Source organism: Leptodactylus fuscus, chromosome 5, assembly GCF_031893055.1.
Source record: "Leptodactylus fuscus isolate aLepFus1 chromosome 5, aLepFus1.hap2, whole genome shotgun sequence".
Lineage (NCBI taxonomy): Eukaryota > Metazoa > Chordata > Amphibia > Anura > Leptodactylidae > Leptodactylus > Leptodactylus fuscus.
The window spans coordinates 14,363,395-14,390,116 of NC_134269.1; the positions used below are offsets into that span (position 1 = coordinate 14,363,395).

At 35.5% G+C, this 26,722-nt stretch overlaps 1 protein-coding gene across 1 annotated transcript; it reads left to right on the forward strand.

The window, feature by feature from the left end:
* On the forward strand, positions 1-25,948 carry NAT16 (N-acetyltransferase 16 (putative)). The gene is made up of 4 exons (XM_075272481.1): positions 1-99; positions 19,950-20,310; positions 23,653-23,877; positions 24,055-25,948. Exons 2-4 carry the CDS (start codon positions 20,113-20,115, stop codon positions 24,604-24,606), a joined length of 975 nt encoding a protein of 324 aa, XP_075128582.1. The 5' UTR covers positions 1-99; positions 19,950-20,112; the 3' UTR covers positions 24,607-25,948.
* Positions 25,949-26,722: the final 774 nt, after the last annotated feature.

Below are 26,722 nucleotides of genomic sequence, written 5' to 3' on the forward strand. Positions count from 1 at the left end.
GACTGGGGAGGGCACATGGAGATGATATAGAGAGACAGATGCACAGAGACTAGGAGAGAGAAAGACGTAGGAAGAAGGACGCACACCTCCAATTCATTGGTAACATTGCTTATATTCTACCTACCTTGTGCATGTATATATGGATGGTGGGCTCTGTATACGAGGAGGACGAGGGGGTGTATGAGCCCTGATATCTGGAGACTATAGGAGGAGGTATGTGACCTGCATGGAAAGGGATGAATATGGAGAAGTGACAGCTGCGCATCGTGATGGAGGGCACAAAATCCTGTGTATAAGGAGCAATAGCAATGTATGAAGGCTGGCAGGTGTCAGTGTATGCGAGAGGGGGTCTGGGGGTACGGATGTCTGTGTATAAGGAGAGCTCTGCGTGTCCTGATGTCTGTCTATTAGGAGAGGTCTATGTGTCCTGATGTCTGTCTATTAGGAGAGGTCTATGTGTCCTGATGTCTGTCTATTAAGAGAGGTCTGCGTGTCCTCATGTCTGTCTATTAGGAGAGGTCTATATGTCCTGATGTCTGTGTATAAGGAGAGGTCTGTGTGTCCTGATGTCTGTGTATAAGGATTGGTCTGTGTGTCCTGATGTCTGTCTATTAGGATTGGTCGGTGTGTCTTCATGTCTGTCTATTAGGAGAGGACTGCGTATCCTCATGTCTGTGTATAAGGAGAGGTCTGTGTGTCCTCATGTCTGTCTATTAGGATTGGTCTGTGTGTCCTGATGTCTGTCTAGTAGGATTGGTCTGTGTTTCCTGATGTTTGTTTATTAGGATTGGTCTGTGTATTGGGATTGGTCTGTCTGTCCTGGTGTCTGTGTATTAGGATTGGTCTGTGTATTAGGATTGGTCTGTGTGTCCTGGTGTCTGTGTATTAGGATTGGTCTGTGTGTCCTGGTGTCTGTGTATTAGGATTGGTCTGTGTATTAGGATTGGTCTGTGTGTCCTGGTGTCTGTGTATTAGGATTGGTCTGTGTGTCCTGGTGTCTGTGTATTAGGATTGGTCTGTGTATTAGGATTGGTCTGTGTGTCCTGGTGTCTGTGTATTAGGATTGGTCTGTTTCCTGGTGTCTGTGTATTAGGATTGGTCTGTGTGTCCTGATGTCTGTGCATTAGGATTGGTCTGTGTATTAGGATTGGTCTGTGTGTCCTGATGTCTGTGTATTAGGATTGGTCTGTGTATTAGGATTGGTCTGTGTATTAGGATTGGTCTGTGTGTCCTGATGTCTGTGTATTAGGATTGGTCTGTGTATTAGGATTGGTCTGTGTATTAGGATTGGTCTGTGTGTCCTGATGTCTCTGTATTAGGATTGGTCTGTGTTAGAGATGAGCGAGTACTATTCAAAACAGCAGTCCTGCCGCTTAACCCCCTGCGTGCCGGCTGCGTCCATTCATTCCTATGGGTGCCGTTTCGAATAGTACTCGCTCATCTCTAGTCTGTGTATTAGTATTGGTCTGTGTGTCCTGGTGTCAGTATGAGCTGAGGGTTAGTATATAGGGGGTCACTTAGTATACAGAGATAGTTGATATGTCTCTGGCTCCCCTAGTGGTGGTCACCTGCACCTACAAGTTCATCTTTCCCTTCTGGGCAGGATTTCCCTCTGCATTTTAGGTGGGGTCATAGCTCAAAGGTCATGGAGAGGAACATGAGAGCACAGGGGGCTTCTGTCCTGGGGACATAACCAGATATTTAATGCAGATCCCATTTTCATTGTCTTATGTTTTTCTCTTCATGTAATATCATTTCTTATTCTCCAGACACATCCAAAGCTGCATTTACATGTCCAAGCACCCCCTGCTGGTTCAGTAGCTATACACTGTATACACTCTGCACACTCAGACTACACAAGGACTCATCATTGTTGTAGTTTGGGTACGCCGCTTGTCTGCTTCCAGCGCCTATCAGCTAAAACTGTCATTGCAGCTTTGGAGGTGACTAGAGTCCAAGAAGGAACAACATAACATCTTGGCTCAATGTTTGCGCTCTTTTATTACATTGTATTTGTCAGTCTTGACTGTAATTCTAGCATTCTATTCCTGAATATCAGGATGAACACTATTCAGCAGGGCACAGCATTGTGCGAGGATACAATGGAAGACAGATAAGCCCTGGTGTTTGTTGGTAAGCGATGCTGCACGTGTGGCTGCCAGCGGTGACGTCTCCTGGAGCAGGCTAGGTGTGACATCACTGCCGACTGTGTTACTGAGTGTGACCTCATCTTACAGTAATTGGTGTTCACTGTATGCGGTGTGACAGCGGGCGCGATCACGGGGTGAGATGTGCTAGAAAGATGGGACACGCTTATCTCCGGGCCTATGTACTAATCACAATAGGTTATATTTAGTGTGTCCTGTATGTAGTGATATGTGCAAGTGCTATGGGGGTGAGAACTGTGCCGCCATACTACGTCTGTATATTAGGTTTCATGGAGGAAGTATTATAGTAGTTATATTGTACATAGGAGCAGTATTATAGTAGTTATATTCTTGTACATAGGAGGTAGTATTATAGTAGTTATATTCTTGTACATAGGAGTAGTATTATAGTAGTTATATTCTTGTACATAGGAGCAGTATTATATTAGTTATATTCTTGTACATAGGAGCAGTATTATAGTAGTTATATTCTTGTACATAGGAGTAGTATTATAGTAGTTATATTCTTGTACATAGGAGTAGTATTATAGTAGTTATATTCTTGTACATAGGAACAGTATTATAGTAGTTATATTCTTGTACATAGGAGCAGTTTTATAGTAGTTATATTCTTGTACATAGGAGGTAGTATTATAGTAGTTATATTCTTGTACATAGGAGGTAGTATTATAGTAGTTATATTCTTGTACATAGGAGCAGTATTATAGTAGTTATATTCTTGTACATAGGAGGTAGTATTATAGTAGTTATATTCTTGTACATAGGAGCAGTATTATAGTAGTTATATTCTTGTACATAGGAGGTAGTATTATAGTAGTTATATTCTTGTACATAGGAGGTAGTATTATAGTAGTTATATTCTTGTACATAGGAGTAGTATTATAGTAGTTACATTCTTGTACATAGGAGCAGTTTTATAGTAGTTATATTCTTGTACATAGGAGGTAGTATTATAGTAGTTATATTCTTGTACATAGGAGGTAGTATTATAGTAGTTATATTCTTGTACATAGGAGCAGTATTATAGTAGTTATATTCTTGTACATAGGAGGTAGTATTATAGTAGTTATATTCTTGTACATAGGAGTAGTATTATAGTAGTTATATTCTTGTACATAGGAGCAGTTTTATAGTAGTTATATTCTTGTACATAGGGGGCAGTATTATAGTAGTTATATTCTTGTACATAGGAGGTAGTATTATAGTAGTTATATTCTTGTACATAGGAGGTAGTATTATAGTAGTTATATTCTTGTACATAGGAGTAGTATTATAGTAGTTATATTCTTGTACATAGGAGGTAGTATTATAGTAGTTATATTCTTGTACATAGGAGTAGTATTATAGTAGTTATATTCTTGTACATAGGAGCAGTTTTATAGTAGTTATATTCTTGTACATAGGAGGTAGTATTATAGTAGTTATATTCTTGTACATAGGAGTAGTATTATAGTAGTTATATTCTTGTACATAGGAGTAGTATTATAGTAGTTATATTCTTGTACATAGGAGCAGTTTTATAGTAGTTATATTCTTGTACATAGGGGGCAGTATTATAGTAGTTATATTCTTGTACATAGGAGGTAGTATTATAGTAGTTATATTCTTGTACATAGGAGGTAGTATTATAGTAGTTATATTCTTGTACATAGGAGTAGTATTATAGTAGTTATATTCTTGTACATAGGAGGTAGTATTATAGTAGTTATATTCTTGTACATAGGAGTAGTATTATAGTAGTTATATTCTTGTACATAGGAGTAGTATTATAGTAGTTATATTCTTGTACATAGGAGCAGTTTTATAGTAGTTATATTCTTGTACATAGGGGGCAGTATTATAGTAGTTATATTCTTGTACATAGGAGTAGTATTATAGTAGTTATATTCTTGTACATAGGAGGTAGTATTATAGTAGTTATATTCTTGTACATAGGAGGTAGTATTATAGTAGTTATATTCTTGTACATAGGGGCAGTATTATAGTAGTTATATTCTTGTACATAGGAGGTAGTATTATAGTAGTTATATTCTTGTACATAGGGGCAGTATTATAGTAGTTATATTCTTGTACATAGGAGTAGTATTATAGTAGTTATATTCTTGTACATAGGAGTAGTATTATAGTAGTTATATTATTGTACATAGGAGGTAGTATTATAGTAGTTATATTCTTGTACATAGGAGCAATATTATAGTAGTTATATTCTTGTACATAGGAGCAGTATTATAGTAGTTATTTTCTTGTACTAGGAGCAGTATTATAGTAGTTATATTCTTGTACATAGGAGTAGTATTATAGTAGTTATATTCCTGTACATAGGGGAAGTATTATAGTAGTTATATTCTTGTACATAGGAGCAGTATTATAGTAGTTAAATTCTTATACATAGGAGAAGTATTATAGTAGTTAATTTCATGTGTGTAGGGAGATTATAGTAGTTATATATTTGTACATAGGAGTAGTATTATAATAGTTAAATTCTTGTACATAGTGGCAGTATTATAGTAGTTATATTCTTGTACATAGGGGAAGTATTATAGTAGTTATAGTCTTGTGTGTAGGGGGATTATAGTATTTATATATTTGTATATAGGAGTAGTATTATAGTAGTAAAATTCTTGTACATGGGGGCAGTATTATAGTAGTTATATTCTTGTACATAGTAGCAGTATTATAGTAGTTATATTCTTGTACATAAGGGCAGTATTATAATAGTTATATTCTTGGACATAGGAGTAGTATAGTAGTTATATTCTTGTACATAGGGTCAGTATTATAGTAGTTATATTCTTGTACATTGGAGGTAGTATTATAGTAGTTATATTCTTGTACATAGGAGTAGTATTATAGTAGTTATATTCTTGTACATAGGGTCAGTATTATAGTAGTTTTAGTCTTGTACAAAGGAACAGTATTATAGTAGTTATATTCTTGTACATAGGAGTAGTATTGTAGTAGTTATTTTCTTGTACGTAGGGACAGTATTATAGTAGTTATATTCTTGTACATAGGAGCAGTATTATAGCAGTTATATTCTTGTACATAGGAGGTAGTATTATAGTAGTTATATTCTTGTACATAGGAGCAGTATTATAGCAGTTATATTCTTGTACATAGGAGCAGTATTATAGTAGTTATATTCTTGTACATAGGAGTAGTATTATAGTAGTTATATTCTTGTACATAGGGGGCAGTATTATAGTAGTTATATTCTTGTACATAGGAGGTAGTATTATAGTAGTTATATTCTTGTACATAGGAGGTAGTATTATAGTAGTTATATTCTTGTACATAGGAGTAGTATTATAGTAGTTATATTCTTGTACATAGGAGGTAGTATTATAGTAGTTATATTCTTGTACATAGGAGTAGTATTATAGTAGTTATATTCTTGTACATAGGAGGTAGTATTATAGTATTTATATTCTTGTACATAGGAGTAGTATTATAGTAGTTATATTCTTGTACATAGGAGCAGTTTTATAGTAGTTATATTCTTGTACATAGGAGGTAGTATTATAGTAGTTATATTCTTGTACATAGGAGTAGTATTATAGTAGTTATATTCTTGTACATAGGAGTAGTATTATAGTAGTTATATTCTTGTACATAGGAGCAGTTTTATAGTAGTTATATTCTTGTACATAGGGGGCAGTATTATAGTAGTTATATTCTTGTACATAGGAGGTAGTATTATAGTAGTTATATTCTTGTACATAGGAGGTAGTATTATAGTAGTTATATTCTTGTACATAGGAGTAGTATTATAGTAGTTATATTCTTGTACATAGGAGGTAGTATTATAGTAGTTATATTCTTGTACATAGGAGTAGTATTATAGTAGTTATATTCTTGTACATAGGAGTAGTATTATAGTAGTTATATTCTTGTACATAGGAGCAGTTTTATAGTAGTTATATTCTTGTACATAGGGGGCAGTATTATAGTAGTTATATTCTTGTACATAGGAGTAGTATTATAGTAGTTATATTCTTGTACATAGGAGGTAGTATTATAGTAGTTATATTCTTGTACATAGGAGGTAGTATTATAGTAGTTATATTCTTGTACATAGGAGGTAGTATTATAGTAGTTATATTCTTGTACATAGGAGGTAGTATTATAGTAGTTATATTCTTGTACATAGGGGCAGTATTATAGTAGTTATATTCTTGTACATAGGAGTAGTATTATAGTAGTTATATTCTTGTACATAGGAGGTAGTATTATAGTAGTTATATTCTTGTACATAGGGGCAGTATTATAGTAGTTATATTCTTGTACATAGGAGTAGTATTATAGTAGTTATATTCTTGTACATAGGAGTAGTATTATAGTAGTTATATTATTGTACATAGGAGGTAGTATTATAGTAGTTATATTCTTGTACATAGGAGCAATATTATAGTAGTTATATTCTTGTACATAGGAGTAGTATTATAGTAGTTATATTCTTGTACATAGGAGTAATATTATAGTAGTTATATTCTTGTACATAGGAGCAGTTTTATAGTAGTTATATTCTTGTACATAGGGGGCAGTATTATAGTAGTTATATTCTTGTACATAGGAGTAGTATTATAGTAGTTATATTCTTGTACATAGGAGGTAGTATTATAGTAGTTATATTCTTGTACATAGGAGGTAGTATTATAGTAGTTATATTCTTGTACATAGGGGCAGTATTATAGTAGTTATATTCTTGTACATAGGAGGTAGTATTATAGTAGTTATATTCTTGTACATAGGGGCAGTATTATAGTAGTTATATTCTTGTACATAGGAGTAGTATTATAGTAGTTATATTCTTGTACATAGGAGGTAGTATTATAGTAGTTATATTCTTGTACATAGGGGCAGTATTATAGTAGTTATATTCTTGTACATAGGAGTAGTATTATAGTAGTTATATTCTTGTACATAGGAGTAGTATTATAGTAGTTATATTATTGTACATAGGAGGTAGTATTATAGTAGTTATATTCTTGTACATAGGAGCAATATTATAGTAGTTATATTCTTGTACATAGGAGCAGTATTATAGTAGTTATTTTCTTGTACTAGGAGCAGTATTATAGTAGTTATATTCTTGTACATAGGAGTAGTATTATAGTAGTTATATTCCTGTACATAGGGGAAGTATTATAGTAGTTATATTCTTGTACATAGGAGCAGTATTATAGTAGTTAAATTCTTATACATAGGAGAAGTATTATAGTAGTTAATTTCATGTGTGTAGGGAGATTATAGTAGTTATATATTTGTACATAGGAGTAGTATTATAATAGTTAAATTCTTGTACATAGTGGCAGTATTATAGTAGTTATATTCTTGTACATAGGGGAAGTATTATAGTAGTTATAGTCTTGTGTGTAGGGGGATTATAGTATTTATATATTTGTATATAGGAGTAGTATTATAGTAGTAAAATTCTTGTACATGGGGGCAGTATTATAGTAGTTATATTCTTGTACATAGTAGCAGTATTATAGTAGTTATATTCTTGTACATAAGGGCAGTATTATAATAGTTATATTCTTGGACATAGGAGTAGTATAGTAGTTATATTCTTGTACATAGGGTCAGTATTATAGTAGTTATATTCTTGTACATTGGAGGTAGTATTATAGTAGTTATATTCTTGTACATAGGAGTAGTATTATAGTAGTTATATTCTTGTACATAGGGTCAGTATTATAGTAGTTTTAGTCTTGTACAAAGGAACAGTATTATAGTAGTTATATTCTTGTACATAGGAGTAGTATTGTAGTAGTTATTTTCTTGTACGTAGGGACAGTATTATAGTAGTTATATTCTTGTACATAGGAGCAGTATTATAGCAGTTATATTCTTGTACATAGGAGGTAGTATTATAGTAGTTATATTCTTGTACATAGGAGCAGTATTATAGCAGTTATATTCTTGTACATAGGAGCAGTATTATAGTAGTTATATTCTTGTACATAGGAGTAGTATTATAGTAGTTATATTCTTGTACATAGGGGGCAGTATTATAGTAGTTATATTCTTGTACATAGGAGGTAGTATTATAGTAGTTATATTCTTGTACATAGGAGGTAGTATTATAGTAGTTATATTCTTGTACATAGGAGTAGTATTATAGTAGTTATATTCTTGTACATAGGAGGTAGTATTATAGTAGTTATATTCTTGTACATAGGAGTAGTATTATAGTAGTTATATTCTTGTACATAGGAGGTAGTATTATAGTATTTATATTCTTGTACATAGGAGTAGTATTATAGTAGTTATATTCTTGTACATAGGAGCAGTTTTATAGTAGTTATATTCTTGTACATAGGAGGTAGTATTATAGTAGTTATATTCTTGTACATAGGAGTAGTATTATAGTAGTTATATTCTTGTACATAGGAGTAGTATTATAGTAGTTATATTCTTGTACATAGGAGCAGTTTTATAGTAGTTATATTCTTGTACATAGGGGGCAGTATTATAGTAGTTATATTCTTGTACATAGGAGGTAGTATTATAGTAGTTATATTCTTGTACATAGGAGGTAGTATTATAGTAGTTATATTCTTGTACATAGGAGTAGTATTATAGTAGTTATATTCTTGTACATAGGAGGTAGTATTATAGTAGTTATATTCTTGTACATAGGAGTAGTATTATAGTAGTTATATTCTTGTACATAGGAGTAGTATTATAGTAGTTATATTCTTGTACATAGGAGCAGTTTTATAGTAGTTATATTCTTGTACATAGGGGGCAGTATTATAGTAGTTATATTCTTGTACATAGGAGTAGTATTATAGTAGTTATATTCTTGTACATAGGAGGTAGTATTATAGTAGTTATATTCTTGTACATAGGAGGTAGTATTATAGTAGTTATATTCTTGTACATAGGAGGTAGTATTATAGTAGTTATATTCTTGTACATAGGAGGTAGTATTATAGTAGTTATATTCTTGTACATAGGGGCAGTATTATAGTAGTTATATTCTTGTACATAGGAGTAGTATTATAGTAGTTATATTCTTGTACATAGGAGGTAGTATTATAGTAGTTATATTCTTGTACATAGGGGCAGTATTATAGTAGTTATATTCTTGTACATAGGAGTAGTATTATAGTAGTTATATTCTTGTACATAGGAGTAGTATTATAGTAGTTACATTATTGTACATAGGAGGTAGTATTATAGTAGTTATATTCTTGTACATAGGAGCAATATTATAGTAGTTATATTCTTGTACATAGGAGCAGTATTATAGTAGTTATTTTCTTGTACTAGGAGCAGTATTATAGTAGTTATATTCTTGTACATAGGAGTAGTATTATAGTAGTTATATTCCTGTACATAGGGGAAGTATTATAGTAGTTATATTCTTGTACATAGGAGCAGTATTATAGTAGTTAAATTCTTATACATAGGAGAAGTATTATAGTAGTTAATTTCATGTGTGTAGGGAGATTATAGTAGTTATATATTTGTACATAGGAGTAGTATTATAATAGTTAAATTCTTGTACATAGTGGCAGTATTATAGTAGTTATATTCTTGTACATAGGGGAAGTATTATAGTAGTTATAGTCTTGTGTGTAGGGGGATTATAGTATTTATATATTTGTATATAGGAGTAGTATTATAGTAGTAAAATTCTTGTACATGGGGGCAGTATTATAGTAGTTATGTTCTTGTACATAGTAGCAGTATTATAGTAGTTATATTCTTGTACATAAGGGCAGTATTATAATAGTTATATTCTTGGACATAGGAGTAGTATAGTAGTTATATTCTTGTACATAGGGTCAGTATTATAGTAGTTATATTCTTGTACATTGGAGGTAGTATTATAGTAGTTATATTCTTGTACATAGGAGTAGTATTATAGTAGTTATATTCTTGTACATAGGGTCAGTATTATAGTAGTTTTAGTCTTGTACAAAGGAACAGTATTATAGTAGTTATATTCTTGTACATAGGAGTAGTATTGTAGTAGTTATTTTCTTGTACGTAGGGACAGTATTATAGTAGTTATATTCTTGTACATAGGAGCAGTATTATAGCAGTTATATTCTTGTACATAGGAGGTAGTATTATAGTAGTTATATTCTTGTACATAGGAGCAGTATTATAGCAGTTATATTCTTGTACATAGGAGCAGTATTATAGTAGTTATATTCTTGTACATAGGAGTAGTATTATAGTAGTTATATTCTTGTACATAGGGGGCAGTATTATAGTAGTTATATTCTTGTACATAGGAGGTAGTATTATAGTAGTTATATTCTTGTACATAGGAGGTAGTATTATAGTAGTTATATTCTTGTACATAGGAGTAGTATTATAGTAGTTATATTCTTGTACATAGGAGGTAGTATTATAGTAGTTATATTCTTGTACATAGGAGTAGTATTATAGTAGTTATATTCTTGTACATAGGAGGTAGTATTATAGTATTTATATTCTTGTACATAGGAGTAGTATTATAGTAGTTATATTCTTGTACATAGGAGCAGTTTTATAGTAGTTATATTCTTGTACATAGGAGGTAGTATTATAGTAGTTATATTCTTGTACATAGGAGTAGTATTATAGTAGTTATATTCTTGTACATAGAAGTAGTATTATAGTAGTTATATTCTTGTACATAGGAGCAGTTTTATAGTAGTTATATTCTTGTACATAGGGGGCAGTATTATAGTAGTTATATTCTTGTACATAGGAGGTAGTATTATAGTAGTTATATTCTTGTACATAGGAGGTAGTATTATAGTAGTTATATTCTTGTACATAGGAGTAGTATTATAGTAGTTATATTCTTGTACATAGGAGGTAGTATTATAGTAGTTATATTCTTGTACATAGGAGTAGTATTATAGTAGTTATATTCTTGTACATAGGAGTAGTATTATAGTAGTTATATTCTTGTACATAGGAGCAGTTTTATAGTAGTTATATTCTTGTACATAGGGGGCAGTATTATAGTAGTTATATTCTTGTACATAGGAGTAGTATTATAGTAGTTATATTCTTGTACATAGGAGGTAGTATTATAGTAGTTATATTCTTGTACATAGGAGGTAGTATTATAGTAGTTATATTCTTGTACATAGGAGGTAGTATTATAGTAGTTATATTCTTGTACATAGGAGGTAGTATTATAGTAGTTATATTCTTGTACATAGGGGCAGTATTATAGTAGTTATATTCTTGTACATAGGAGTAGTATTATAGTAGTTATATTCTTGTACATAGGAGGTAGTATTATAGTAGTTATATTCTTGTACATAGGGGCAGTATTATAGTAGTTATATTCTTGTACATAGGAGTAGTATTATAGTAGTTATATTCTTGTACATAGGAGTAGTATTATAGTAGTTATATTATTGTACATAGGAGGTAGTATTATAGTAGTTATATTCTTGTACATAGGAGCAATATTATAGTAGTTATATTCTTGTACATAGGAGCAGTATTATAGTAGTTATTTTCTTGTACTAGGAGCAGTATTATAGTAGTTATATTCTTGTACATAGGAGTAGTATTATAGTAGTTATATTCCTGTACATAGGGGAAGTATTATAGTAGTTATATTCTTGTACATAGGAGCAGTATTATAGTAGTTAAATTCTTATACATAGGAGAAGTATTATAGTAGTTAATTTCATGTGTGTAGGGAGATTATAGTAGTTATATATTTGTACATAGGAGTAGTATTATAATAGTTAAATTCTTGTACATAGTGGCAGTATTATAGTAGTTATATTCTTGTACATAGGGGAAGTATTATAGTAGTTATAGTCTTGTGTGTAGGGGGATTATAGTATTTATATATTTGTATATAGGAGTAGTATTATAGTAGTAAAATTCTTGTACATGGGGGCAGTATTATAGTAGTTATGTTCTTGTACATAGTAGCAGTATTATAGTAGTTATATTCTTGTACATAAGGGCAGTATTATAATAGTTATATTCTTGGACATAGGAGTAGTATAGTAGTTATATTCTTGTACATAGGGTCAGTATTATAGTAGTTATATTCTTGTACATTGGAGGTAGTATTATAGTAGTTATATTCTTGTACATAGGAGTAGTATTATAGTAGTTATATTCTTGTACATAGGGTCAGTATTATAGTAGTTTTAGTCTTGTACAAAGGAGCAGTATTATAGTAGTTATATTCTTGTACATAGGAGTAGTATTGTAGTAGTTATTTTCTTGTACGTAGGGACAGTATTATAGTAGTTATATTCTTGTACATAGGAGCAGTATTATAGCAGTTATATTCTTGTACATAGGAGGTAGTATTATAGTAGTTATATTCTTGTACATAGGAGCAGTATTATAGCAGTTATATTCTTGTACATAGGAGCAGTATTATAGTAGTTATATTCTTGTACATAGGAGTAGTATTTTAGTAGTTATATTCTTGTACATAGGAGTAGTATTATAGTAGTTATATTCTTGTACATAGGGGGCAGTATTATAGTAGTTATATTCTTGTACACAGGAGCAGTATTATAGTAGTTATATTCTTGTACATAGGAGGTAGTATTATAGTAGTTATATTCTTGTACATAGGAGCAGTATTATAGCAGTTATATTCTTGTACATAGGAGTAGTATTATAGTAGTTATATTCTTGTACATAGGAGCAGTATTATAGTAGTTATATTCTTGTACATAGGAGTAGTATTATAGTAGTTATATTCTTGTACATAGGAGTAGTATTATAGTAGTTATATTCTTGTACATAGGAGCAGTATTATAGTAGTTATATTCTTGTACATAGGAGTAGTATTATAGTAGTTATATTCTTGTACATTGGAGCAGTATTATAGTAGTTATATTCTTGTACATAGGAGCAGTATTATAGTAGTTATATTCTTGTACATAGGAGCAGTATTATAGTTGTTATATTCTTGTACATAGGAGCAGTATTATAGTAGTTATATTCTTGTACATAGGAGCAGTATTATAGTAGTTATATTCTTGTACATAGGAGTAGTATTATAGTAGTTATATTCTTGTACATAGGAGCAGTATTATAGTAGTTATACTCTCGTACATAGGAGCAGTATTATAGTAGTTATATTCTAGTACATAGGAGTAGTATTATAGTAGTTATATTCTTGTACATAGGAGCAGTATTATAGTAGTTATTTTCTTGTACGTAGGAACAGTATTATAGTAGTTATATTCTTGTACATAGGAGCAGTATTATAGTAGTTATATTCTTGTACATAGGAGTAGTATTATAGTAGTTTTATTCTTGTACATAGGAGCAGTATTATAGTAGTTATATTCTTGTACATAGGAGTAGTATTGTAGTAGTTATTTTCTTGTACGTAGGGACAGTATTATAGTAGTTATAATCTTGTACATAGGAGCAGTATTATAGCAGTTATATTCTTGTACATAGGAGGTAGTATTATAGTAGTTATATTCTTGTACATAGGAGCAGTATTATAGCAGTTATATTCTTGTACATAGGAGGTAGTATTATAGTAGTTATATTCTTGTACATAGGAGCAGTATTATAGCAGTTAAATTCTTGTACATATGAGGTAGTATTATAGTAGTTATATTCTTGTACATAGGAGCAGTATTATAGTAGTTATATTCTTGTACATAGGAGTAGTATTATAGTAGTTATATTCTTGTACATAGGAGCAGTATTATAGTAGTTATATTCTTGTACATAGGAGGTAGTATTATAGTAGTTATATTCTTGTACATAGGAGTAGTATTATAGTAGTTATATTCTTGTACATAGGAGCAGTATTATAGTAGTTATATTCTTGTACATAGGAGCAGTATTATAGTAGTTATATTCTCGTACATAGGAGCAGTATTATAGTAGTTATATTCTTGTACATAGGAGCAGTATTATAGTTGTTATATTCTTGTACATAGGAGCAGTATTATAGTAGTTATATTCTTGTACAGAGGAGCAGTATTATAGTAGTTATATTCTTGTACATAGGAGGAGTATTATAGTAGTTATATTTTTGTACATAGGAGCAGTATTATAGTAGTTATATTCTCGTACATAGGAGCAGTATTATAGTAGTTATATTCTTGTACATAGGAGTAGTATTATAGTAGTTATATTCTTGTACATAGGAGCAGTATTATAGTAGTTATTTTCTTGTACGTAGGGACAGTATTATAGTAGTTATATTCTTGTACATAGGAGCAGTATTATAGTAGTTATATTCTTGTACATAGGAGCAGTATTATAGTAGTTATATTCTTGTACATAGGAGCAGTATTATAGTAGTTATATTCTTGTACATAGGAGTAGTATTATAGTAGTTATATTGTTGTACATAGGAGCAGTATTATAGTAGTTATATTCTTGTACATAGGAGCTGTAGTATAGTAGTTATATTCTTGTACATAGGAGTAGTATTATAGTAGTTATATTCTTGTACATAGGAGTAGTATTATAGTAGTTATATTCTTGTACATAGGAGTAGTATTATAGTAGTTATATTCTTGTACATAGGAGTAGTATTATAGTAGTTATATTCTTGTACGTAGGAGCAGTATTATAGTAGTTATATTCTTGTACATAGGAGTAGTATTATAGTAGCTATATTCTTGTACATAGGAGATAGTATTATAGCAGTTATATTCTTGTACATAGGAGCAGTATTATAGTAGTTATATTCTTGTACATAGGAGTAGTATTATAGTAGTTATATTCTTGTACATAGGAGATAGTATTATAGTAGTTATATTCTTGTACATAGGGGCAGTATTATAGTAGTTATATTCTTGTACATAGGAGATAGTATTATAGTAGTTATATTCTTGTACATAAGAGTAGTATTATAGTAGTTATTTTCTTGTACATAGGGACATTATTATTATAGTTATACTTTTGTACATCTGAGTTGGCATTCTAGCAGTTATACTATTGTGCATAGGGGGCAGTATAATATTAGTTATTTTCTTTCACAGTCATTATTTTTGTAATTGTTTTCTTGTACACAGTGGGCCGTGTATAACTAGTTATTTTCTAGTCTTTTCTGTCTTCATATATCTTTTTTTGCCATCTCCACCATCTCTCACCCTATAATAGTTTGTAATTTGCTATTTTCCGGTATCTGACAAATTGCGGCTTATAATTACCGCCTGTCACTCAGTGTATTATTAATGACTATTTCCAGCGAACAGATGAATCTCATTTCAGTGCACATATCTGACTGATTTTTGGTGGGAAAATAGTTCTAGAACTTTGTCGTCTGCTCCCTGCAAATCTCTCTGTTTACTGCAGCGTAAACTCCGTCTCTATGTAAATCTTCATTTTCCCACATTTGCTTATATTTTTGTATGTTTAGGGTTAGATCTTTCTCCCAAGTCTGGGATTCGTTGTGAACATTCTGTATTTGCTAAATACTTTTCACAATATTTGACTTGACGTCTTGTCTGTGCATATAGATATGTCAGACAATATGTTTTTTTTGCTGTCAATGGGAGACCCAAAGCCTCATCGTGTGAAGAGTTAAAACATATCACAATTAGGGTTGAGTGATCGGGATCGGAAAAGATCGGATCCCGATCGGCGATCGAGTAAATTTCATGATCGCGATCAGGTTCTGATCCCGCCTAAAAAAGATCGGGAATGGAATTCCGATCCCAATCGCTCAACTTACCTGCACAGATCCACTGCTGCTGCCGTTCCCCGTTCTTCTCGCTCCTCTTCTCTCTCATTCACATACCTTCAGAGCGCCGTGCGCGCCCCCGCCTCCCTAGGCTAGTGTTAGAGATGCTGGGAGAAGGCGGGGCTTGTGACTTAGGAGAGTGTAGGCGGGCACTGGGAGGGGAGACTTGAGTGATGCACTCACATCTCCCCGCCCTGTATCCGCCCACACCCTTCTAAGTCACAACAAGCCGTGCACCGCGCTCTGAAGGCATGTGAATTAGAGAGAAGAGGATCGAGAAGAACAGGGAGCGGCAGTGAATCTGTTCAGGTAAGCGGCCACCTAGGGGGCTAAGTAGCTGGCAGATTTTTTTTAAATCACTACACAGTCTGGAGTCCAAAAATTAAAGCATTCGATTTTTGGACTCCATGCTGTCAAATTCCAATTTTATCAAAATTTGTTCAAAATTTTGCACCCTATGATATTATGTTTGCCCTAAATGAAATACCCATATTGTATCCCTTTAAGGTCCAACGTTCTTTAAGGATCTATTTATAGTGGTTGGAGGTTTCTTTTTCCTACACAGAGATCCAAATCCACAATAAAAAAACTTTTGATTTTAAAACTATATAAGAATCTAAAATGATGCCTAAAGTTTGGTACAAAATACTGACATAAAAGAAGAGCAAGAAAGAAAATGGGGAGCAAAGATAGAAAAAAAATTAAGCAACTTTAAAAAATATTAGGGAACTTTAACAAAAATGTAGTTAATAATTTTAAATGATCTATATATAATGAACAAAGGTCAATAGACTTAAAAAATATACTAAAATTAAAAAATTGAAAATAAAAATTAACATAAAATCCAATAAAAAATAATTGATGTTAGATATGATTAAAGAAAAAAAATAACATAAAACAAATTATAAAAAAAAAAAAAAAATTGATAAAATGATAAAATAACTTTGTAATGAATTATCTGAATTCTAATCCAATTTTTAGTTTGCCATCGGAATCCCATGCCTGTATATATCTATATGTATACCGTATATATAGGAGATTTTTGGTTTTAGCTTTCCTGACATCTCAGCACTCAAACTCCCCGTGTTCTGCCCATTCCCTAATTTTGTCCTAATCTCTCCCCGAAATAGAACATCCTGTTCTGAATATTGTATTTTTCATAATTTTGTACGGTTGGCAAATTTATCAAGCTGGCTTCTTACACCCACTCCTGAATCATAATGAAGAAATTAAAAATAAAAATCCTGTGGGGTTTCGCTGAGAGCTTCGAGAGGGTTTACAAAGCTAATATATTCCATCGTGATCCTCTCTCTTGACAATTTCGTAGTTAGGCGTCAGAAGATGGAGACTTGTTTACACAACGCCGGTCTTCTCCTGCCAGATAGATTCAGAAATTCATCATGTGGGAAAATCACAGGGTGACAGTCAGTAATGAAGGTTGTCACTCTCAAAATGATGGGTAATTTGTCATCTACTCAAGAGGAGGGGGTCTCAAAGTTTTAAAGGTCTTTAATTTAAGTTTTATTTAGTTTTTTTAAATGTTGGTACCTAGAGATGAGTGAACACTAAAATGTCCGTGGTTCGAAATCTGATTCGAACAGCCGCACACTGTCCGACTGTTCGGATTTCGAACCCCATTATAGTCTATGGGGGGAAATACTCGTTTCAGGGGTATGCAAAATTCAATAAAATTATACTTACCAAGTCCACAAGTGACGGTTGGGCTGGATTCTCCTTGAAGTCTTCTCCATGCAGTGTCCCCGCGGCATCTTCCGGCTGGAATTCACTCTGCCTAGGCATCGGGCCTAGGTAGAGCCGACTGTGCATGTGCGGTCGGCTCTGCCCGGCCCGACGCCTGAGCAGAGCTGACTGCGCATGCTAGGGCATGCCCGCGCATGCGCAGTCGGCTCTGCCTAGGCCGGATACCTAGGCAGAGTGAATTCCAGCCGGAAGAAGACGCGGGGACACTGCATGGAGAAGACTTCTAAAGGTAAGAGAAGAACCAGCGTTGATTAGCAGAATGTATAGCATCGAACCTTAAACTTCAAACAGCTAGTAGTGTTCGATCGAGTACGAGTATTTCAAATACCGTAGTATTCGATCGAACACCTACTTGATCGAACACTACTCGCTCATCTCTATTGGTAGCCTATAAATGTTTAGAAAACGTTTCTAAATTGGTCCTTTAGAATTTTGTTGCTGTTTAACTTTTTGAAAAAATTTTACGACCTTGATGCACTTTGCCATATATGTATGTCATGGATTGCACTGTTTGGTGGCTTTATGGTGTACACTTAGGAGGAAGCTGGCATAGGTGTAAAAGCTGTGCCTACAATCACTTGTTGGAGTCTGGCTATGGTTGACGCATGGGCCATATTGGTCAGTATCAGAGTTCTGATCCTTGTGGTTTATACTGAATTTCCCCATGGTGGGACTATTAAAGGATTAACATATCTTACAGTATATCATATCCTAACAGTAGTAACTTGGCGCATCCATGGAGCTTAAAAGATTGAGGAACTTACATTGATGGCTTCACAACCCAATTGCAATGTTCCAATGGATTACCATGACAGCCGAGGTCTAACAATGTTATGGTCTAATAGATTGTCCATCAGTTTAAAGAAAATCTGCCTCATTTTTGTAATAACAGTTAACCGATAAATGATACAAAATCTCCCACATGCTGGTGCTAGTAGGGTTGATCCGATCTTGAGATTTCAGGATCGATTTTAAAATCCAATTTCCGATCATTTTCCAGGCGATCCCGATCAGGATCGTGAAATTTGCTCGATGGCCAATCAGGATCCGATCTTTCCGGATATCTCAACCCTAATTGTATATTATATATACAGAAGGGTTGAGCCAATCATGAGATTTCAAAATCCAATTTCCGATCATTTTCCAGCCGATCCCGATCGTGAAATTTGCTCGATCACCGATCGGGATCCGATCTTTCCCGATCCCTAGGTGCTAGTTAAAAATGTTAACAATCCACAAAAAAACAAGCCCCCAAACAACTACATTAAATGTAAAATTAAAAAAAGCGTGAAAAAAATTGTAAAAAATTATTTTTGGTGTAATTTTTAATCCATTCTTTTGGAACCCTTTGTTATAGCCTTTTGAAGCGCAATATAGTCACAACCCATCGATAGGTGCAGTGCTATTTTTGGGAGAAAGTAACTATGGTTTTCTAATACTCGACAACCCCTTAACGTATTGTTGGTTTCTCCCTGGATGGGTCCTATGTTCAAATTTGCATCATGGCTTTCATTAAATGGGCCATGACAACCACATTGGAATTATCTTCAAATAGCCCCCAACAAATTCTAAGATCTTTATGATCTACAATAGGGTCATCAGTAGGGTTGAGCGATTGGGGTTGGGAAGGATCAGATCTCAATCGGTGATCGAGCAAATTTCACGATCGGGATTGGCTGTTAAATTATAGGAGATCGGATTTTAAAATTGATCCTGAAATCTCAAGATCGGCTCAACCCTAGTCATCAGAATTCCATTACATTTCTAATATTTTTGACGCATCAAAAAATAAGGGAACCTCAATCATAGAAAAATAAAATAATATCCCAGTATGAACATTCACCACTAGCTCCAGTTATTCCACAGCATAAATCTGATTTCCCCAGCCATTAGTTTCTATGGATGACCCATAATATTATATGCCACAAAATACCGTGCTTCACCGCACACGCTCTACTACTCTCGAGCATGAAGACTCTATCGATTCCCACTGGCTGAGATATTGATTAGATTTTTTTGATTAATTGATCCTTTGAAGGCTGAGTGAGCAAGGAGAGATGGAAGTCATGGCATGAACAGAGAAGTTGGAAATCATCTAGTACCCATGTCCTACAGTCTAGAGTCACTCTAGACTTGGCCTGTGTATCCATCGCAGGACCAGTCACCCTACATAGAAGTCAATGGAGCCAAGTGGTCCAATTTAATTCCCATTGAAAAATGCAACAAAGCTGTAGAGCATTATGGCCTATGAAAAGCCATAAGTGGAGATTTAGGCAAAAAATAATGTTACCAATATTAAGTGTTTGTTTTTGCATATTTTCTTTTTGTCTTTCTGTGATTTTTTTTCCCCATAGATCTCCAGTGATATCTTGCTACGAAGATTCATCTTACTCACCATCTCAAGTTCAACCAGTGACTTCTTCTTGCTCGGCTTACTGTTGGCAGTGGTCTCCATCGCTACTTCCGTGGCTCCTTCACTCACTTTCCGTTGGCGTTTCTGGCTCTTCTGGCATCCACATGAAGATTGAAGCTATCCCCGGTGCCCCCCAGGATGGGGATTTGGAATTTGTGCTGGCCACCGAGAAGGAATTTGAAGAGATTGTCTCCATGTCCCATGGGATCTATGGAGGATTGGATTATCTGCCAAGTCGATACCACAGTTGGATCAAAGAGAAAGACCGAATGGTTGTTCTAGCCAAGAAGGAAGGAGATGTTGTAAGGAAACACGATGGTCGAAAGACACCTCTACTTTCCATAACACTGAGCTACTGGGCACCTATCCTGCCCTGTTGGTTTAACGTATTGCTTATACCAATGGGTATACGTTGACTAACATCACTGTCTGCTGTCTCTGTCCATGGATACTGTCCTGTCCCTGAGCTAATTTCTTCATGCATTGATATGGACTTTAGGAGGCCACAAGGGCCATTCACACAGCCATTGGTGCAACGCAAAGAACTTGGTGTATGATTCATCGAACTTTGATCAATATTTCGCCCGATTTGCTGTGTCAATGGTCCTTCCAGTCAATAGATGCCATTAAATGGCATTAAACCCAACGAGAGAACAGAAAAAGACTGAATGCCCAAATTAATCCACAACTGCACAAAATGTCATCGCTCTCTATCAATTTTTTGAAAAAAAAAAAGTGCACTTCCCTACTTTTTTTTCCCCATTTTTTTGGCCAATTAAAGCAATCTGGATTATCGAGGGGAAACTTGGATTCCCCTTCCCGAGCCACCCGCCCTTTTGCTGGTTGAACTTGATGGACTTATGTCTTTTTCAACTATATACAATGTAGTTATCTATATTTGTACAAAAAAAAGTCATCAAAAATGCTGGTGGTTGGCAAATTCGTAATTACCTTTATATTCCATGACCAGTCATGATGGAATACATGACCATAAAGTTGCCTATATACCTGTAGGGTTTGCCAAATCCTAAAAGGTGGTCCAGTATTTTAACATATCTGCTCTCTTTGGATGAAGGAAGCCTCCATATGCTGGACACCCCATTGGTCACCCCAAAGGATATGCAGCGCTGTAATGTTTATCTCCAGTTGCTTGCAATACCATCTACAGGAGAATTAGAGCCATCATTGATAAATCAGTAGATCCTTTGAACTCTTTTTGCCTTCCATGGACGGAACATGGACTTAGCTTGGAAGCCATCATTGGCTTGGCTCTAGTTAGGCGAAGAGGGTGGTCCTGAGAAGGCGAGTCTAGATTATTGCATAAATGGACCACACCGAACCTATAGAAATTAACCACCATGATATCAACAAATACCATCATCAATATCTTATTGTGGGCTTGTGCCACCCACATGGATGTAGCTTTCTAAGAACCTGACTGAGAAAGATCAGATTAGCATCTATTTTATAAATCCCCAAAGGAATACGTTGTAGGAGACCAAGCAAAAGAAAGTGGGGAGCACAAAAAGAGCCTATTGAATGGGCATCCACCATTTTAACTAGACATGCTGCCTATACTCTCATAGTGGTGGCAACTTCAGTTAGTGTATAGCATTTGAGAATTTATACAGTCATGAGGGAAGGAAATACGCCTGTTGGGACATAAAAAAAAATCTGGTCCTTAGAAGGTCTTAAACGTCTTAGGTAAATGAACAATGACCGTGATAAATAAATAAGGACATGGTGCAACTTAGCAAAAACTAGGCCAACATACAAAACTAGTGTGTGAAGTATGCCCTACTGCTTACATAGGAATATAGAGGGTAAGTACCAGCCAGGTACTGATAATCAAATGCCCCTGATTAATTGACCACCCCTGTTAAAGTAGAAGTTTTGGCGGTTTGCTGATCTGAAGCACTCGGGCGTATGTTAACCCAATGCCAAGGAGGACAGAAATCAGCAATGATCTTAGAGAAGCTATTCCTGCTGCTCATCAATCTGGGAAAAGTTATAAGGCCGTTTCTACACAGTTTGATGTCCATTATTCTATAGCGTGAAAGATTATGCTCAAGTGGAAAAAATTCACGACAGCTGACAATCTCAGGAGGACATCCCAGCAAATTCCCCCCAAGATCAGACTATGTAAGGATCAGAGAAATTAAAAAAACCTAAGAGCTACGGTCCTCAACGTGTTAAGTATTCATGTTCATGACAGTCCGATAACAAAAATACTGAACAAGTATGGCTTGTGTGGAAGAGTTGTCAGAAGAACACAATAGCATGGCTTAAAGAGGACCTTTCATGTCCTTCATGTCCTCCTGAATTATCGGCTTTCCCTTTCTGTGCCCCGGGGCTAGAGATGTTGGTGCCGATAGTTTCGGCATCGCTCTCAACCCACCATCAGTAGGGCGTTCCTGACATTCTAGCTGGGCTGTGAGGAACGCCCTGTCCTCCCAACAGTACTCGTCCATAGCCCTATACAGTCAGAGGGGGCGTTGCTTACTGCCCGGCGATAATGCTGAGCTGTGAGGAACGCCCGCCCCCACAGTACAAGTCTATGGACGAGTACAGTTAGGGGGAGTCGTTCCCCTCAGTGAGCAGAAGGACACGAAAGGTCCTCTTTAAGTGTGTAAAGTTGCATCTAAAATTCTGGAACAATGTCCTTTGGAGTCATACCGAATGTCAAGTATGGTGAATCTGTTCCACTTTTTGGCGTAAAGAACTAGCCGGGGCCTATGTGAGAATCATCAGCTGTGTCACATTCATTATAATTTGCTCCACTTTTGTGGTGTAAATACTAACATAACTCTGCACCATCTTTAAGCTGACATAAGTTTCAACAATGTCCCGATGGAGGATGATCCTATTTCATGAAGAGGCCTGCACTTTGTCATGAATCAGGAGAGTCCTCCACCATCATGACAGGAATATAATATACCCGTCTTGATGAATCTGTCCCCTTGACACAACCATGATAAACTCCTCTGTAAATATTTTGTAGTCAATTGTGATGCCATCTACCTAGCATCTAAAGCATGGCCAGAACTGGGTCAAGGAACAAGACAATTATCCTAATCATAACTTGGACATCTACAAGAGAATATCTGAAAAAGGAAAGAATCGAGTTGTTCCGATGACCCAAAGTCCAGACCTTAATCCAGTTGAAATACTATGGTTGGACCTCAAGAGAGCTGAGAAGAAACAAATGCCCCATACCTCGGTGAACTGATAGAACACTGTAAAGAAAAGTGGGCCAAAATTTCTCCGGAATGAGATGAGAGACTAATAAAGTCATCCAGAAATCCATTATTTGAAGTTATCGCTACTATTGGTGGTCCAGCAAGCTATTGATTCATGGGGTGGACTTAGATTTTCACACATGGCTTCTCCATTTTACCTTCATAGTTGACCAATAACATGGAGGAATCTGTTGTGTTTTCATCGGAGGTTGGATTTACCTAATTTTAAGACCTTCTAAGGACCAGATGTATTTCTATTGTGCCCTGATATGTAAAACCATAGAATTGAAAGAAGGTAGACTTTCCATTTCTGGTGACTGTATGTTCTCAAGAACATCAGCTCATAGCTTATAGCATAGGTTTTCTTATTGCGTAGAGATGCTAACATTTTCTCTTCAACCCTAGATTGGCCTCCTTTCTATGTTTATTGTGGATGGTGGGGAGACAGCTCTTCTTGAAGGACTGCGAGTGGCGCCATGGGAGAGAGGCAGAGGTGTTGCAGGGGTTCTGCAGAGATTCTGCTGCCAGTTGGTGAAGCATCGATACCCAAGCGTCAAAGTCATGAGGCTGACACGGGATGACAAGTTATCTCCAAAGGAGCTTAACAAGTATAGGGTCATTGCTAAACAGGTATGTCCATGGTATGGTGGGACAAGGTGATGGTGGACAACACTTCTAGTATGATGCTTCTTCCTAGGAATGTAGCAGTAGCATAATAATAACAATATTTTTCTCTTTTTCTTTTTCCCTTTTCCCCACTTTCTGTCCATGTTGACATTCACATGCCATCTCACATTTATCACACAGGGCATACTGCTTGTCCGTTTCAATGCACCCGAGTTTTCCTCTCGTTTATCCTCCATACCACTACCTGCAGGGCCATCTCGTCCATCTCCACCCATCCTCCTGTCTCCTGACGAGGTCCATGCAGTTTTCCTGGAGCGTGGTGGCCTACTGAAAGATCTACTGCCCAACCAGACTGTCATCCAGGACTGGCAACCATTCCAGGCCCTACCTGGGAATCATGACCTGCTTCGTCGCAAGTCCATTCGCTGGATGACAGATGATAAAGTTCGGCCCCGGGTGGCCACTCTCTGCACCCCACCATTCCCTGTTCCGGCGGGGCCGCTCTGCTTCTACCTCAACATTGATGTCTTCGGTTCCGGTTTGCGTGGGACACAAGAGCAACTATTATCTCACCTAGCTGCTCATGTCCCCCTGCTGCCAGGAGATGTAAAATGTCAGCTCTTCCTGCCTCCAAATATGTGGAGGCCCATGGCTGATTTTTGCACCTCCGTGCTGGGTTTCCAGCTGGACAAAGGTTACACTGAGCAATATCTTCTAGAGTCAGATATTTAGAGGGACTAACAGGCCCCTAAACAACCCCCCTCCCCTTACATAAAATGAGGGAGGGAAGTAAACCCAATCCGCATTAGAATAGCCACTTCCTATAGCGGAGCCCACCCATTAGATGTACATTGCACCTAGCCCCTTACTTGCTCTTCACCGCAAATATACATTTGCCCGTGTATGTAATAAGGAAATCGTACATCATCTATATTTTACTCAACAATATATATTGTTGTGTGTAGAGTAAAAGGGGTCATAGGATGCTGAATATCACGATAGATTGTCATAACTGGCTCCTCGTGGGTGGGGCTTCGAAAGCATGTGGGTGTGGCTAAGTGTTGATTGGGTGAAATTTGTCCCCTCTGTAATGTAAATTCTATGGAGAGATACCTTTCCCTTTCGTACTGTTCTGCTAACATTGCACTATACGTATATGTGTACGTGTGTGTATATATATATTTACTAATATATACACAATATATATTTATACAGGGGGCTAGGGGAAGTGTAAGGTATAATAAAGGGGGAGGGGTAGGGGATTTTATACTCTGCACTGAGATTTCTGAGTGTGTGTGATAAAATATTTCTATATTTATTGCACTTTTTTCAGATGGAGGGTAAGGCTGATGCCATGCACTGTGTATATATACATACATACACATACACGGTTTATATAGTGTAACCGCAGCTGTTTAGATGTGATATTTATCTGTATATGAGAGATATGTAGAATTATGCAATAATTTGCACTGCACATTCTGACGTTATAGTGGACCTGACTTCTGCACATACCGGTGGCGGCCATTTTGTGGATCAAAATGGCTTCCTATATAATAGTATGGGCAAAAGGATACATTTTAGCACACCTGCTGAAGGGTCTGAGCTTTGTAGGTGCCTACTAACCCTGGTTTAAGTAGATCTAGACGGGGGGGTTTCATGAGGCCTGTGATAGGCCATTGGCAGGTGTATATAATATTAATGGATAATGTTAGTTTATAGATTTTATGGCATATTAACATGCAGTGGCCATATATGGCATTCTATAGACTCTCAATGACAATACCAGCCTTGCACCATCAGAAAAGCACTTAATACTCAGTTGCAATCATTACTATAAGATAGGACAACCTTTTTTTTATTTTAGGACCACCCCCGAGGATGACTTCATTATGACAAGTTACCTTGTTGGGATCAAAATCACCATTTAAGTGCTTGACTGCTGCAGGGAAAGCTAAGCATTGCATGGGACCCACTTAAAGGGGACCTATTATCAACTCTACCAGCACCAACTCCAGGAATCCTTTAATAGGCTCCTCCCCACCAATTTTGTTGCAATCAGAATTTTTTCTTTAACCCCCCACCATTCCCCATGAGCAACTGGTGCTGTTATTTTTAGGACTCTTTATACTAATTAGGCTCTCTATGGTCAAGTGGGCATTTATGCACTGGAGATTATAGTCGAGTACCACCTACTTGACTGTAGGGGGCCTAATTAGCATATTGGGTGCTTAACCTAACAGAAATGATTGCTCGGGAATGGTGGGGGCTAGAGAAAAAATTCCAACTGCGCTGGAATCAGTAGAGTGAGGCCTATTGAAGGATACAAAGAGTTGGATTTGGTGGAGGGGTGAAAGATCCACCTTAAAAGCGCCCATGCATTTTAGTAGGTAGTAGGGAGTTGAGAACTTTTATTGACAAGGTTGCTCAGTGGGGACCACCCTATGTTGTCTGATCTAACCAATCTTAGCGTTAATGTGAACATTCCCTGGCAGTTACATATAGATAACATTAGATGTCGCTACAATGTAACCCACCCCGTAGGGATCACTGGCGCCCCCTTCATCCCTGATATATGACGTTCCTTTCTGTTGCAGCTATACATAAGTAACGCATTACTGAACTTGATGTATGCTTAAATATCGTGTTGCTTTGTATAATAATATGGATTTACTTGACATGCTACTAATATTTGCTATGAATCCTAATGCAGCTATTGCTCTCTGTTATCTCCCATTTGTTACGTATAGAGCCGGGCTGCTATGTCTTCCAGTCTTTCAACAGGATGAAACGGCTTCCTCTCACAAGAACATCCCCCTCCATCCACTCCCTCAACAATACCAGTTTT

Excerpts from the sequence above, each read along its gene's own strand:
- NAT16 (XM_075272481.1), top strand. The coding sequence starts at position 20,113 with ATGAAGATTGAAGCTATCCCCGGTGCCCCCCAGGATGGGGATTTGGAA. Across the intron at positions 20,311-23,652 it reads CCAAGAAGGAAGGAGATGTT|ATTGGCCTCCTTTCTATGTT; the intron begins GTAAGGAAACAC and ends CTTCAACCCTAG. Across the intron at positions 23,878-24,054 it reads ATAGGGTCATTGCTAAACAG|GGCATACTGCTTGTCCGTTT; the intron begins GTATGTCCATGG and ends TTTATCACACAG.